The 15,424-nt window shown below is 34.3% G+C and overlaps 1 protein-coding gene across 1 annotated transcript; it reads right to left on the minus strand.

The window, feature by feature from the left end:
- Positions 1 to 6,478: 6,478 nt before the first annotated feature.
- On the minus strand, positions 6,479 to 15,424 carry LOC140448390 (glutathione S-transferase 1-like). The gene is made up of 3 exons (XM_072541477.1): positions 15,176 to 15,424; positions 8,260 to 8,460; positions 6,479 to 6,851 (listed from the first exon to the last, which is right to left on the minus strand). Exons 1-3 carry the CDS (start codon positions 15,314 to 15,316, stop codon positions 6,543 to 6,545), a joined length of 651 nt encoding a protein of 216 aa, XP_072397578.1. The 5' UTR covers positions 15,317 to 15,424; the 3' UTR covers positions 6,479 to 6,542.

The raw sequence follows: 15,424 nt of genomic DNA on the forward strand, positions 1-15,424 counted from the left end.
TTGCCATCTTGTGCAATACAACAAGAGATCCTATCTTTAAATGATTTAGTTGCATTATTTAACATATCTGGTAATATAGACACAAAAGCGTTCAAAAGTCTTAATATCATAATATTATCTGGGGTAGTATATACAATATTTTAATTAACAGAAATCCATCTTGGTCAATCCTGGTGACCTAGGTCCTAGGTGACCAATTGTATGGAGCAGCAGCACCAATTTAATTAAACCCATTCCGAGACATGCCCATTTGAATGACATTCGAGTATTACAATTCATTGGAGCGAGGTGTATTAATTCGTGAAACCAGGAATCACTCCACCGCGCTAGAATGCTTCAGACCATCCCCCCTATAGCACTCTGATGCGCCATAGGGGCTCTCTTATCAGTCAAGTGTTTGTCGTTTGGAAGTCCTGGGTACAAGAACTCCAACACGATATTCTAACCCGATCAATGCAGGCTAGAGTAAGACGCTTTTTTCCTGCCTTATCTATTGACATATCTTTGAACTGAAATTGCTGCTCGGATCTCCAGAATTCACTCTTCGGTCACTCGGTGCTCGAGGACGTTTTGTTAATTTTTTGGTTGACTTTTGCCTTTTTTTAGTCTTTTTTAATTTTATTTAAGTGCCAAAGCCGTTTTTTTAAACTTTTTTATAGTTTTTTATAATTATTTTGAAGGCTGTCTAAAAAATAAAATCTTATTAGTGGACATTACACAGTGTCACGAGTATCTTCGTTGATAGAGCTAAGAACCTATCTAGAATTTATATATTTTCCCGGATTTGTGGTGCTGGACGTTTGTGCTTCATCGATAGAACGCATCATACCGAATTATCTCTCGCAATATCGGGCTTGCAAAGGCTGGTTTTCCAGTTCAGCGAACTTTACTCTGGCTTTTTTGACCATCATGTCAACCTTTATTTGTTGAAGTTCTTTAAACAAGAAACGTATCTAGGTACATTTACTGCTTCGTATAGGCCGCTGTGATGGGCCGCTTGTACCTTTTTTATGTCCCCATGCGAGAGATGCATATGCTAATACAGACATATACTATTTATCTTATCTTTGCTTTGGTACATAGTTAACTTTTTCTACCTGTGAGTCTTCTTATTATAGCTGTAGCTATTGTTGCTTATTGTAAAGTTTAATCTACGTGTTTATTAAACGTAAATCCTTGGTTTTTTATGACTCCCAGGGTATTTAGCATTTTTTTTCCATTCAATCGAATTGTTTTGCACCATCAGCTGGTCCTCCGAATGCTCCATTCTCTTTTTGAAGAGCACCACTTGTATTTTCTCGGAGTTGATGGCAATTTTCCACTGCATACTCCATTCTTTAATGCTGTCTAATGCTGTTGACAAGTTGTTATGCTAATATTTCTGTTTAGCAGCAATCGCTGTGTCGTCTGCATAAAGGCTGAGTAGTGTTCTAGGTGCTTGTAAAACATCGGTGGTGTATATTGTATGAGTGACTACTCTTTGCGGCACTCTAGCCTCCGACATTCCGAGTTCAGACAGGACTTTATAGTTGAACTCTGAAGCTTCGGCTGCCCAAGTACAAAGAGATCAATCTCTTCATGGCTCCACTGTATCCATAGACTCTCATTTTATATGTTAGTCCTTTATACCAGACATTATCGAAGGTTTTGCTTACACCCAGAAAGGTTGCTTCTTTGTACTGTCTATCATTGAATTCGGCTGTTATGTACTCTGTTAGTCTAAGTAGGTACTTGTAGCTCTCTGGAGTGGTCTGCTATAAATCCGAAGTGAGCTGCTTGGATTACTCCTAACTGGTCTGTCTCTGCTTGGAGTCTGCTGAGTATGACTCTTTCCACAATCTTGTTGACTATTAGAAGTAAACTTGTTGGCCTGCAATTATATAGACCGTTTCTACCTATCCATGTGTTTCTAAATTTTCCATTAAGGTAGTTCCTACCATTCTTTAAAATGAGTAGGACCTCCGTCCAATTGGAGCCACATTTTTCATCGGATTTTTGTTTTAAGAATTTAAAAAAATTATTCCATTGAGATTTCCTTCAAAAAAATACGGGCCAATAACGTACTCGCTCATAATGCCACCCCAAAGGTTAACACTCCATCGGTGTTGGTGATCAACAGTACGACATAAATATTTGTTAATTATATCATAATAATGATAAATATGTCTATTTACTAAAGCATTATTGTAAACAGTAGATTCGTCTGTAACTAATACATTAAAAAAAAAATCAAGATCTTGTTCAAATTTAACATAAGTCCATAAACAAAAATTTAAACGTTTGTTATAATCCTGTTCTGTCAAATGCTGGTATATTTGAGTGTAAAACAGATGATAGTGGTTTGTCTTAAGTATTCTACATACACTCGTTTACCGGATCTCTAATTCACCCAAAATTTTTCTAGAACTATTATTTGAGTTTTCCGTTTTTACAAAACAGAAAGCAGGATATTAAGTTGGTTGACGTTGTCACCACAAACTGTTTTTTTACCTTTTTGTGCGCAAAATTACCAGTAGCACGTAATCTATTAAGTAATCTTTCAAAAATTTCTGTTTTTGGGTGTTTTGGATACTTTTGAGCCAAGAGAGAATTTTCCAAACATTCCCCAATGCAAAGTACCGTGGCGACTCTTTCGTAGATAACGTAATTCTTCATTTTTAGGAACAACTAAATTTAAAGATAATACACGAATATGATAATTACCAGACCGTAATATTATAAAATGACATTGTCATACAATGACATTTTAACTAACTACATCTTTTGTTTTAAAGTAGATTTACCGATTAAAAATTTAAATAATTCTAAATTACGCAAAAACTATGACATTTTAGTATAGAACAGCCTTATACCATTCGAAAGAGCAATTTTCTAAATATAATTATATATTTATATACATGCTGTTCCATTTAAAATAAGTCATATATCAGACATTAAATAATCAAATAATGAATTTGTAAATTTCGAACATTCTGTAAAGAGATGTTTAATACTTGGGAGGTTCGAATGCAGTCCACTTAGCTACATTTGAGCCACAGAGGTTTAATGTTAAAGCTTGGTAGCAAAATTACCTCTCAACATTTTAAAAAGTATTTATTTCATTTAGTAAAGTCAAGGAGTAACTAAGACATTTACAATGCTTTGATTGGCCAAACTTCATGTAATAATCCCAAAAAATGCAAAAAATTCAATTCAATTCAATCAAAATATTCAATCAAATGTATTCTGAAGAATTTTAGGAAAATAATGAACCAATTGCCAGTGTTATTATTACACTCTATTTTCATAACCACTTAAAGATAATATTAGAAATATTAAAACAAAATATTACTTCGTAGGTGAAAGGAAAAGTTAATTGACACAAAAAAACGAATCGTCTGTGTTATTTTATTCATTCGCTTCATTGTCTTGGGTTTAAAGAGTTTGCTGATTCCCTGGAAGGTTTTTCGAAATATTCATGATTAATAGGGGGTACGTAAGGCAGCAGAGATAACATGTCCTTCTTTTTTTGAAATTCATTTGTCTTCTAATTGGGTAAAGCTAATCCTGCTAAACGGTTAACAAGGTTTGCACTTACACGGGTTTTTAGGCATTTTTTTACTATTTTTTTTGCAAAATTTCCAAGGTTAGGAACCTCGAAATTTTTTAAACCGCAACCATTGTATTTTAAACCAATAAATTTGTCTACTTTCAGTGTACTGAGGTTTTTTCACTTTTGCAGTTTTAATGATATTGTACCAGTTATCAGGCACATTAATGATCCCATGTTTTTTCTCTGTCCTCTCTATTATACCGAATTCAGTATCATTAGAAAGAAATGAGTGGCCTGGTATCATAAATTTTAAATCAATTGTTTCCACATCCAATAGAGGATCTTAACAACTTTCAGTAGGGTAAGTCTAAGCTAGAACCAATTTATTTAAATATTTGATTTCATCGTCCTCTGTCAACAAGCATCAAAATAATGTTTTTTTAGGCTTTAGGCCTAGTTAAAGACTTACTGAACCAATATTTCAGAGATTTAAATAGCACTGGATTGAGTCAGATCACGAAAACTGTTTTGGGTTAGAAGGTTCTGAAGTGGTCGCTTCCGTTTCAATTTGGTCGACAGAACAGTCTTGTTACAGTCAGATGAAGTAGGTGTCACCATCATATATATATATATATATATATATATATATATATATATATATATATATATATATATATATATATATATATATATATATAATAGTCTCCCGTTTTATACCGCTGTCGCGGCTTTGGGAGTATAGCAGGGTAGTCTGCTATATCTAGGGCCTACGGTATACAAGGAAGGTAACATGGCCAGTGCTAGCTTCAACCGTCTATTATTACCCCTGGTTTTACCCAAGGTACTCATTTTTATTCAGGCTGAGTCGACCTATATATATATATATATATATATATATATATATATATATATATATATATATATATATATATATATATATATATATATATATATATATATATATATAATATAAACTTGTCTTACTGTTTACTGCAATAGGTCAGGCCTTTCTGTGATACACGTTTTAACCAATATTACTTTGAGTAGGAATCCTAAGCTAAACTATTATAACATTGCCATTGCCACAAATATGCCAAACTTTCTAACTAAAGGGTTTAAAGCACGTCAACAAAGAACTGTACACAATAAACAAACACTACCTGGACTTAGTTCAGTAGTATTCTAAAAGAAAATAATAATCTGTTACTAAACACCAGAACTGGCTGCTGTGTAGCGAACATTATCAGAACTAGGACTTGGTTCATTATTACACTGAAATGTTACCTAGTTGGTGCATGTTATAGCGTTGTTAACTCATAAATGACAAAAGTGGACTTGGTTCACTTGTATTCTGAGCCCTCCACTTAATGATTTAATACATTTAACAATAATTTAGACTAAATAAATTGTAAATGACTTTTTTTAATACTTTACATTGTAAGAAAAGTCGACATAACTCAGAATAGAACCTCTGTACTTAGGGATATGGAATTTTTATGAAACTATGCCTTATTTTTTGCGGACAATTAGAAAATGCAATAAAATACAGAGTGTCCAATAAAAAAATAAAACTTTGATACACCGCAATTTATTGGGCTACCTCGTATATTTTAAAATAAGTATAAAATGTAGCTTTTATCAGCTTACAAAATATTAATGTAAAATATTTTTTTAAAATCTTTCACACTTTCGCTGTAATCTTCCATCCCGTTAGTGGTGACTCAGTGAATAATAATATTACCGCGCTTGTCCTATTATTGTACTCTACGATATTTCAACAATTCATTTGGTATCCCATCTTTACCTGCAAATCATATTATATCAGCAAAAATCAGCACCAATACACGTCAGTAAAAGACTTCATGTATAGCTAACATTTACCTCCCTTCACCGTTCAGTTTCCACGCCTTTGCGTCTTTCCGCTTCCACTTTCCGTGTCATCCTAAACTCTCCATCTTCGATCGCCTCAACTTTCCATCCACTTGCCACTTCCATTCGGCGAGCTATTCAAATTTAACTTTCGTTGGGAAGGCAATCGTGATGGGATTCATCTCGAATGACAAATGTACCCGCGCGGCACGGCACGACACTCTTTGGTCTTCTCGAGTTCTCAACAGCATTAATAATTTTATTTATTTTTATTGCTGTAAAGGTTTATGGGGATTGTGTATCAAAGGGATGCGATGGATTATTGTTGAAAAGTTGTTGAAGGGCGTTTTTGGAATGCTAGCGATTAAATTTGTTCTACAGCTGCTTTTTCTTGCATTTTAATTTAAACTTCCAACCGGTGGGTTGGAAGTTTAAATTAAAATGCCTGTGGGAACAGGCCACAGAAATTAAGGCGAGAATAGAACGAGCTAGAGCAGCATTTAGCAATATGAAAAAGCTCCTCATAAGCAGGGATTTGTCTCTTCCCCTAAAACTACGTCTAGTTAAATGCTACATTTTTCCGATCTTACTGTATGGTGTGGAGGCCTGGACGCTGACGGAGACGCTCACGAGAAAACTAGAAGCATTCGAAATGTGGGTGTACCGACGCATTCTTCGTATATCCTGGACCGAACATGTCACCAACACAGAGGTAATCCAAAGAATCGGAAAGGAGAAAGAAATCGTTAATACCATTAAACAAAGAAAGCTTGAATATCTAGGCCACATATTGAGACACGATAAGTACCGTCTACTGCAATTGATTGTCCAGGGAAAAATAGACAGTAAGCGAGGGCCAGGCAGGAGAAGACACTCGTGGCTCCAAAATCTGAGGAAGTGGTTCGGGCTCACATCGGTCGAACTATTCAGAAGCGCCGCAAATAAGATCAGAATTGCCATGTTAATAGCCAACGTTCGCAACGGACAGGGCACTTGAAGAAGAACCGGTGGGAACCGGCTTCATTTGCGTAAATGGATAAATATCCCCCCAATCTTGAATAACAAAAGTTTTAATACTTAAGAAAACGAAATATAAAAATATTTATTGAAAAAAAAAACATCGTTACAATTTACATATTCATTATTGAGCTTTTAGTACTTCTAATATCTTTTTAAACTCCTTTTGTCCCTCAAAGTTTAGGTGACTATAGGGCAGTTCTCCCAATTTTTTTGACCAAGCTGTAATCTTGGGATATTTCGCTGCATCAATTGGTACAAAACCGCTGGAATTACTTATAGAAGTCCACAGACTAAAGTCGGCTATGGTCATCTCGTCACCGGCAACATATTTTGATTCAGTTAAAAATGTCTCCAGAAAACCATAGGCTTTGTCTAAAGCTTCAGCCAAGTCTTGAGGAAAGTTAGGTTGGCGTTTGTATAGAAAGAAACCCTAGAACATAGTTATATCGTCTGCATAAAACAAATAATTATTGAAAACTCAAAGAATGAAAATAAAAGTATTTTTAAAGTGCGTAAAATTTATTTCCTAGTTGAGGGCTTTCGGCTTACAAAGCCATCCTCAGAGTTATGGTTAAGTTTCACTAGTACCACTAGTTCCAAAGTACCGCTAATTAAGCGAGATTTCGCTTTGCTAAAAAAATCCATAATTTTATTTTATAAAGGTTAAATTACTTCTTTGAAAAACAAACGACAGAATATTTGAGTCCACAAAAACACATTAAAAAATTTGATTATGGTACGGTTATAAAAATTCGACCCTTCAGTTGAAGTTGAGGTGGCAAAACGTCTGTATATGTCATTCAATAAACAAAGTTATTAACATTTATAAATTATTGCAAAAATAAGGGCTTTCTGAAATCTGTCACTTGTTTATACATTTTAATTTAGAAACTCAACAATTAAAGAACTCTTTAAGATCTACAACTTTTATTTGGATTATTGTTTTATAGGCAAAAAATGATTTTTTTACTTTATTGTAAAAATTAAAAAAAAAACACAGCCAAATCAGCTGTATTTCTTCAAGCATTTGTCATCAGCTACTAGCTTATGTATTTTGTAGAGTATTATAGGTTTGGTATTCATGTGGTGGACATGCAATTAAGTTATTTTCAAGATAGAAACCTTTTCCAGATTTGAACTTGACATTAAATGTTATTTTTTCTATAATTGCTAGAGTAGTCGGTGCGTTTTGGTTTAGTTTGAGTTTTCTTACAAGCTCTCTCTGATGACGGGAAGACCCAGAAACACGTGTCAGGGAGTGGTAAGAAACTCAAATTAAATCGAAACGCAACCATTTTCGTATATTTATCGTTCTTACTCGACGCAATGAGTACAAAAAAGATGGTAATTTATATGAGTAAATTGTTGATGCATAGTGGAATATAAATATTCCCAGCATCGCTCTTAATGGCTTGATTAAGCGTGAGTATACAGTTTACTTTAATTGCTATCGACACATTTAACTTCAAGAACGATATCATCTGCAAATTTATGGTAATTTAAAAATTTTCTCTAGGGCATCTACATTGATGCCCTTTTCGTTCCAATCTATTGTTTCCAATCCTTAATATGTGTCGATGACTAAAGAATAAGTTTCCTATGACATTTGTTCTTAGTAAGTCGATAGGTTTTAATATAATAAAACATTAAAAAAAACTTTTTAATGGCCTATATGCCAATGGCCACACATAGTCTGGTATATTGGAAATTTAAGTAATACAGAACAGACTAACACAGAAGAAAAAGATGAAGTAAAGTTTGATGGAGTCAGACAATAAAAATACCTAATCCTTAAACGAAAAAACAGTATATTTTGTTTCTTAAAATAGTATACTTACTGCAATGTATCTGCTAATTGAGAATAGATCTCCCGCATCAAATAAAAGCTTCTGGTTGATAAGAGCTCGTTTCTTAATATCCTTGGGGTATAGGGAATTGTCATTTCCGTACTTTTCCCCCAAATACATCATTATTGCGTGGCTATCCCACACTACGAAACCATCGTCGTCCAAAGTGGGAACAGTGTGACGTGAATTTAACTGCAAAAGTATTGATCAAAATCAAAAAGTATTAATCATATTTATACGCAAAAAATAGTAAATAAAACACTCAAAGTAAGAATTATGATACCAAATATAGTAATATTCATTTAGTAACATTTAATCAGCAAAAAAATTGTTATAACAATATTAATTCGAGAAAATTGTCTTTTTGAAGCGAAGCTTCTTTACTTGCGTTGTATTATTTGTTCTCTACAATAAAATGAGAAGGCTTTACGGGTAAAGTGAAGAATAAGGGTTTTAGAATCGATTCACTACTCTCACTACTACTAATCAATTCATTTCTAGTCATCATATATTTATTCTAACAAGGTTTAAATTAAAAACTACATAAAAAATAACTAACAAAATACAGACATTAAATGGGAAGCAAAAAAATATCTGTCAATAAAAAATTCGATGTTTAACAATAATTGTCAAAATTTAAAAGTCATGAATGACATCCAATTAATAACAATATCGAATCATCTGTTTAAATTTGTATGACACTTCTCGACTTAAAATGATGTCACATAAATACAATTACTATTTTTAAAGATATTATTCAGTTTATATAATTAAATGTACTACCAAATAATATTTATTTGTATTTTAATATTAATTTATTATTTTGTCTAAATTCGACAGGTCTGTCATAAGTAAACAACGTAATGTTACATCGTATGCTTTTTTAATACCTAAGCAGATGGCGTTAGGAGCGATGAAGGGTCTAGGACGGTCGGAGCCTGCGATGAATGCACTGGTGAAAGCACAAACCTTTTCTGAGCATTGGAGGACATCGAGGCTGGTACTGCTCCCCAAGACTGGAAAAAAGTATCGCCCCATCTGTCTACTTTCTTGCATCGGTAAGCTGTATGAAAGGATGCTGCGAGTACGCATAGACGACATAATTGAGAGGGCAGGTGGTTTATCTCGAAAATAATTTGGTTTTTGTAAACGAAAAAACACGATTGATGCAATCGTGAGTGTGCTTGAAGCATTGCGCAACAGAGGGGATGAATATCGCTGGGCGTCCCTGCTGTTGTTCGATGTTAGGAACGCATCCAATATACTGCAGTGGGACGAGGTAATAAAGACGACAATGGAGGAGAGAGAATGTCCTGGCTACCTGATGAATGTGGGGGCGGAGTATCTGTCCGAGAGAAGGATTATGGTGAAAAAGCGCACGATCGTGGACGTGACGGCTGGGGTCCCTCAGACATCTGTCTTGGGCCCGACGCTATGGAACCTGGCATATGACGAGGTTATGAACTGTGAATATGGAGAGGGTACAACCCCCTTCGCATTCGCGGATGACCTCGCTGTACTGGTAGTGGCTCGGGATAAGCCAGATCTCAAATACCGGGTTCGGAACGCAGGTGGCGTCGTAAAGAAATGGATGACTTAACACGGACTGAAACTTGCGTCAGAGAAAATCGAAGCCATTATTCTGAAGGGGAAAAGGAACAGGCAAAGTGTTTAATCACAATGTGAGGGAGCATGTCTAACTACAAATAAACACGTAAAGTGCCTAGGAGTGACATTGCACCAGAATGAAAAATGGGGGAAGCACGTGCGGGAGGTGGCCCGGAAGGCTGCGTATAGTGCGGCTGCGTTGAGGAGGGTGATGTCCGCCATTGGGTGACCCAAATCCAAAAGAAGGAGGATCCTACACAGTGTTTTACAGTCGATCGTCCTCGTCGTGACATAGGCAGTAGAGATAACGGCCTATGACACGAGTGGACAGAACAAGTCTCTTGCGAGTGGTATGCGCATACAGGACTGTGTCTGCGGCAGCCTTGTGTACCATGACTGGATATGTTCCGTTGCATGTTCTGCCGGTGGAAAGAAAAGAGCTCTATGAGAGAAGAGGCCCAAATCTTACTATGGCCGAGAGAAGACAGGAAAGGGAAAGGTCAATTGAAAGATAGCAAGAAGAATGGAATAACACAGTAACCGAAAATGCTGATCCCCAACATAAGAGATTGGGTGGGCTGTGGCCATAGGCGACTGGATTATTTCCTGACGCAGGTTCGGCTGACACAGATGAATGCTTATACTGCGGACACTCGGATACTGTGACACATACGATGATAGAGTGCAACAGATGGATAATAGAAAGGAACAGAATGAAAAGAGAGACAGGTGTCAATTTTGTTACAGTGAGAGAAATGATTGAGAGAATGAATAAAAATAAAGCATGTTTTACTAGTATACACAACTTTATCCGTGCAGTTATCAAGAAAAAAAAAAGAGGAAGAAAGACAGCTGGACCAACGGCAAATGTAAGAGGGAAAGATGCTGGAAGTTGAAGGTAGAAAAGTGGGCAGACTGTATGAGTTAGACTGTGAGGAAGAAGGAAATGCCCGTCTGGGAGTGATACCGTACTAGGAGCGATGAGGGTTTTCCACACGCTACCTGGAACGAGACATGGAGCCTCCTTGCTGACAGTCTGTGGATGAATGAAGGTAGTGCTTCGGAAGTGATGCTGGCCTTACAGCGGCCATTCCGCTTCCGGATCGCTGCATGACAGAGGAGAGTCTGATTTAGCAGGTAGACGTTCTGCGTAGACTAGTAGACGAGAGGGCGTTTTAAAGTACCTCGGGAACTATCGCCGGTAGTACGAAGAACGAATCCTACACTAAACTTAGTCAGGCGGCGTCCTGGACTGAGATGTCTTTTGACGATTCCCCCTTGATGTACACTCTACAATTATTAATGTAGGACTATCTTATAATGAAGCACCATATACCAAGTTTAACACTCTTAACAAAAATTCTCGAAAACCCAACGTTTAGGTAGGATTTTTTTCGCTCAGAACTTTCGTAAATTCCAAAATTTGTGCTTGACTTTTGCGTGGCATTTTCTTTAGATAGGCTTGTCTGTATTTTCAATAAGGCGTTTTAGTTAATAACAATTAAGTCAAAACATCACAAACCCTAGACTACCAAAGGTATCCACATATCAGAAAAGAATATGCGTTCACTACTGTCACTAAAAGTATCTTTAAATACAGAGGAACCTGTCTAGAACTTATCAAAACATCTAAAAAATGTAATATTAGAATCATCTGTGAAGCTTAAAATGTTGTAAGAGAAACTTGGTCCATAATAAACGATCTTCGAAATAAAACTAACACAGCTTGAACATTTTCTTTTCCAAACTTTGAAAATCTAAATGAATACTTCGTTAATGTGAGTAAAAATATAACATCCACTATGTTGCCACAACAAGATCCTATTTCTTATCTCCACAATTCAAAGAAGGTCTCGAATTCATTCTTTATAAGACCAGTTGATAAATCTGAACTGATCCAAACAATCAGTAGTATCAAAAGCAAATCTTCCTGTAGTACTGATGTCCTTTCTCGTTGAAAACAACATTTTATCACAAAGTCAGTTTGACTTTTTATCTAATAAATAAAGCAACGATGCTGCGTTTTCTGTACTACATAAGGTTTATCAAGCACTAAACAATAATCTGCCACTGCCCCTGCCACTAATAAACTGCCAGTGTTTGTTGTAACTGGGCCAAAGCTTTTGATTGTGTAAATCACGACATTTTGATAAAAAAACTAAATTTATACGGAATTAAAGGTATTTCTTTAAATTGGTTCCAAACGATACTGACTCTAGTCACAAAAGCATTGTATGTGGAGTACCACAAGTTTCAGTACTGGGTCTTCTACTTTTCCTTATCTTTATAATTGACGTCACTAACTTACAAATAGATGGAAATTTTTTTCTTTTTGCTGATGATACCAGTATTACCTTGAGGATTTCTAATATTGTAACTCTTCATGCAATTATAACTTTTAATCTACTTAAAATAAAAACCTGGTTTGACTTTAATTTACTTTCTTTTAAGATGGATAAGATAGTAGCATTATCCTATAAAGGAGCTCTTCAACCCTTGCTTTTTAATAACAGTCAGATCAGTATCGTTGATTCTGTAAAATTTCTTGGTATTTTTTTATACAGCAACCTTAAATGGTCCCTACATATCGATTTGTTAAGTAAGAAACTAGGCTCAGCCTGCTATGCAATAAGATCTGTTTCGAAGGAAATCAATTTTGCATCTTCCAAAATAACATATTTTTCTTTGTTAGAGTCTCATCTTCGATATGGCCTTCCTTTTTGGGGTTCTAGTACATATCTGATGTTTATTGCAGAAGTTACTTCAAAAATCACGGGATTTTAACTCTTTCCTCTTCATATATTCTAAAAACTGTTTGCTTAATTCATAAACACCTACATGTTTTTTCAGCAAGACCTAATCATGACTACTTCAGAAATTCAAGCTGTGATGTGTATTTTCCGATCCCGTCCACTGAGTTGGGAGAGGAATCTATATTATATTTGGCAAAAAAAATATACAACCATCTCCCTTTGCAAAATAAATCTACTACTTCTTTCCTTAAGTTACGTAAATTGACCCAATCTATCTAAAAGATCGTATTATTCGGTGGAAGAGTTTCTTAACGAATAACTAAGAAATTACAGTACGTTTAGGTACAAGCAACTAAAGTATTTATATATATATATATATATATATATATATATATATATATACATATATATATATATACATATATATATATATATATATATATATATATATATACATATATATATATAAATATATATATATAAATATATATATATATATATATATATATATATATATATATATATATATATATATATATTTAGGTATCACATGCAGCAACTTAAACTTATTCGTAAACTAATTCGTAAGGTTTTATTATGGAATTTGCAATTTAGTTCAATTTTGCAATGGATTGTATATTTTATTATCTTCTATTTTGTGATTCTGTGATATTGACGATTTATGTAATTTTAATAAATTTTAATTGTTATTGTTATTTGTACAATTGTACATAAAAAATTGTCTTATCGATATAAAAATCGACCAGCTTTTGAATTTTTGTTTCAACATTTATTTTATCAATTACAATTTTTTCTTGGTACACCATGTATAATAATCCAAAAGCAAATGGTAAATTTTTATATAAAAATGATATTTTTATTGTCGTGGAACAAGTTTATAATTAGAACTTCGATGCCGTAATAGTTTGACCTTGTTTAATCTGGATATATATTTTTACAACATAATACAAACGATAATTTTACTTTTAAAATGTTAAATGTACATAGATATATTATACAAAAGTACTAAAATAGCTAAATTGGAAAATAGTTTAAATATTTTTTTGGTTATTATTGTATTTTAAATCTCTTATAAACCGTTTAATTTAGTTTAGTGCTATCTAAAATAAAGTCATAAAACAAGAAAAGTCATAAACAAAAGTGTTATCTTAACAGTTTATCGCAATATTAAATTACGAAAAAAGCTAGGTAAAGATAAGAGACGAGATTTTCTCTTGTTTGGAACGAGAGACCGACAAAAGCAAGGAAGAATGAGATACACTACCCATACACCACTACCCATAGCTATAATAAAAAAAGACAGCACACTGAAAAATAAATAGGTACAGGGAGGAAGATCATCATTCAATACAGAAAGAAAATAAAAAGACTGCCCAAATTCAAAGTAAATGCAGAAATAGGCAACCTCCCAAATATCAACATTCCTAAAGAACTGGAAGAAGAAGTCCTACACTATAGTAAAAAAAAACATTAACAAATAGCACAATAGAAGAAGAACACAGCAAGAAGAAATGTATTTGGAGCAATTAGCCAAAAAAAATAAGCTAACAATGAACAAGACAGAACTCTCAGGCGTGGGACAACCATATAAAAAAAAATGAAAGAGAAAGACCCAAACATGCAGGTCGTATGGAAGCTTAAAAAAATAATGCGTAACAAAAGGAAATCAACTACTCTACTTCAAGGAAAGAATCGTAAAGTCTACACTACGAACACAAAGCTGAAGTGATGAGAGAGAAGATATTAAGGTTGCTCAAAGAGAGCAATGCATAGACTCAGGCTCTGTCCAAATCAATAAAAAGAAGCTCATATTATAATGATACATAAAATAGGAAAACCAATATTTTTCCTAAAAACTATAGACCGATTAGTTTACTTCCAGCGATCAGAAAGGTAACAACAAGAGTGATTCTCCCAAGGATAGAAGGAGAAACATAAAGATTAGGAGTAATCCCCCGAGCATAGTTTGGACTTAGAGCTCAACACTCCAGCAAGCTGAAACTACCTACTTAGATTAACGGCATAGCTGCAGAATTGTACGACAAATCATACAGGATATATGGCATAGAACTATGTGAATGCAGTTAACCATCCAATAAAAAGATTTGTATATCTCAAATCAAACATTACTTAATCTAAGCATGCCCTATGTAAATGAAGAGACACTTATTACAAATAAAGATGACACCACCATAAAAAAAGAAGCATTTAACCAATCAGGAGAAAAAGAAATTACAATGAACCATTGATTGATTGATTCTTGATGATTCAAGCCACTTCCCTTATATTATACTACCTATTAATCTATTTATTGAGTAGATGTCATTGATGGCAATTAAATAAAAAAAAAGCCAAATAAAAATTTTAAACAGACTTAAAAAAAGTTTCAAAGTGATATAAGCATATTCTTAAAGTACTTTACACTCATCGTGTTTGTTATATTGGACTTTTTCTTAATTTAGTTATAGTATGTTTTTTATCGAATACAGTACCATTCTCCTTTTTTTTGCGAATAGGGTACTTACGTTTATATATTCATTCGTCAAATGCTCTTTTTTCACGACGTCAATAGCGACATATTCCAGTTTAATCTTCATCGCTTCAGCAGCTAACAAGACAGCTCTAACACAAGGACTTCTATTATCACCGTATAATTTCGGAGCCATTGCAAACTTGTAAATCTATGTACTTCACACCGAGAGTGTAGAAATCGTACTATCGATCCACGGGAGCGGTTCCAGCACCTCTACTATTATAAATATACATACATACTG

This window comes from Diabrotica undecimpunctata, chromosome 8 (assembly GCF_040954645.1).
Source record: "Diabrotica undecimpunctata isolate CICGRU chromosome 8, icDiaUnde3, whole genome shotgun sequence".
Classification (NCBI taxonomy): domain Eukaryota; kingdom Metazoa; phylum Arthropoda; class Insecta; order Coleoptera; family Chrysomelidae; genus Diabrotica; species Diabrotica undecimpunctata.

Coding starts and splice junctions, on each gene's coding strand:
- LOC140448390 (XM_072541477.1), bottom strand. CDS start 15,316: ATGGCTCCGAAATTATACGGTGATAATAGAAGTCCTTGTGTTAGAGCT. Junction 8,461..15,175: donor TGACGAATGAATATATAAAC/GTAAGTACCCTA, acceptor ATACTTTTGCAG/TTAAATTCACGTCACACTGT. Junction 6,852..8,259: donor CAATTAGCAGATACATTGCA/GTAAGTATACTA, acceptor ACTATGTTCTAG/GGTTTCTTTCTATACAAACG.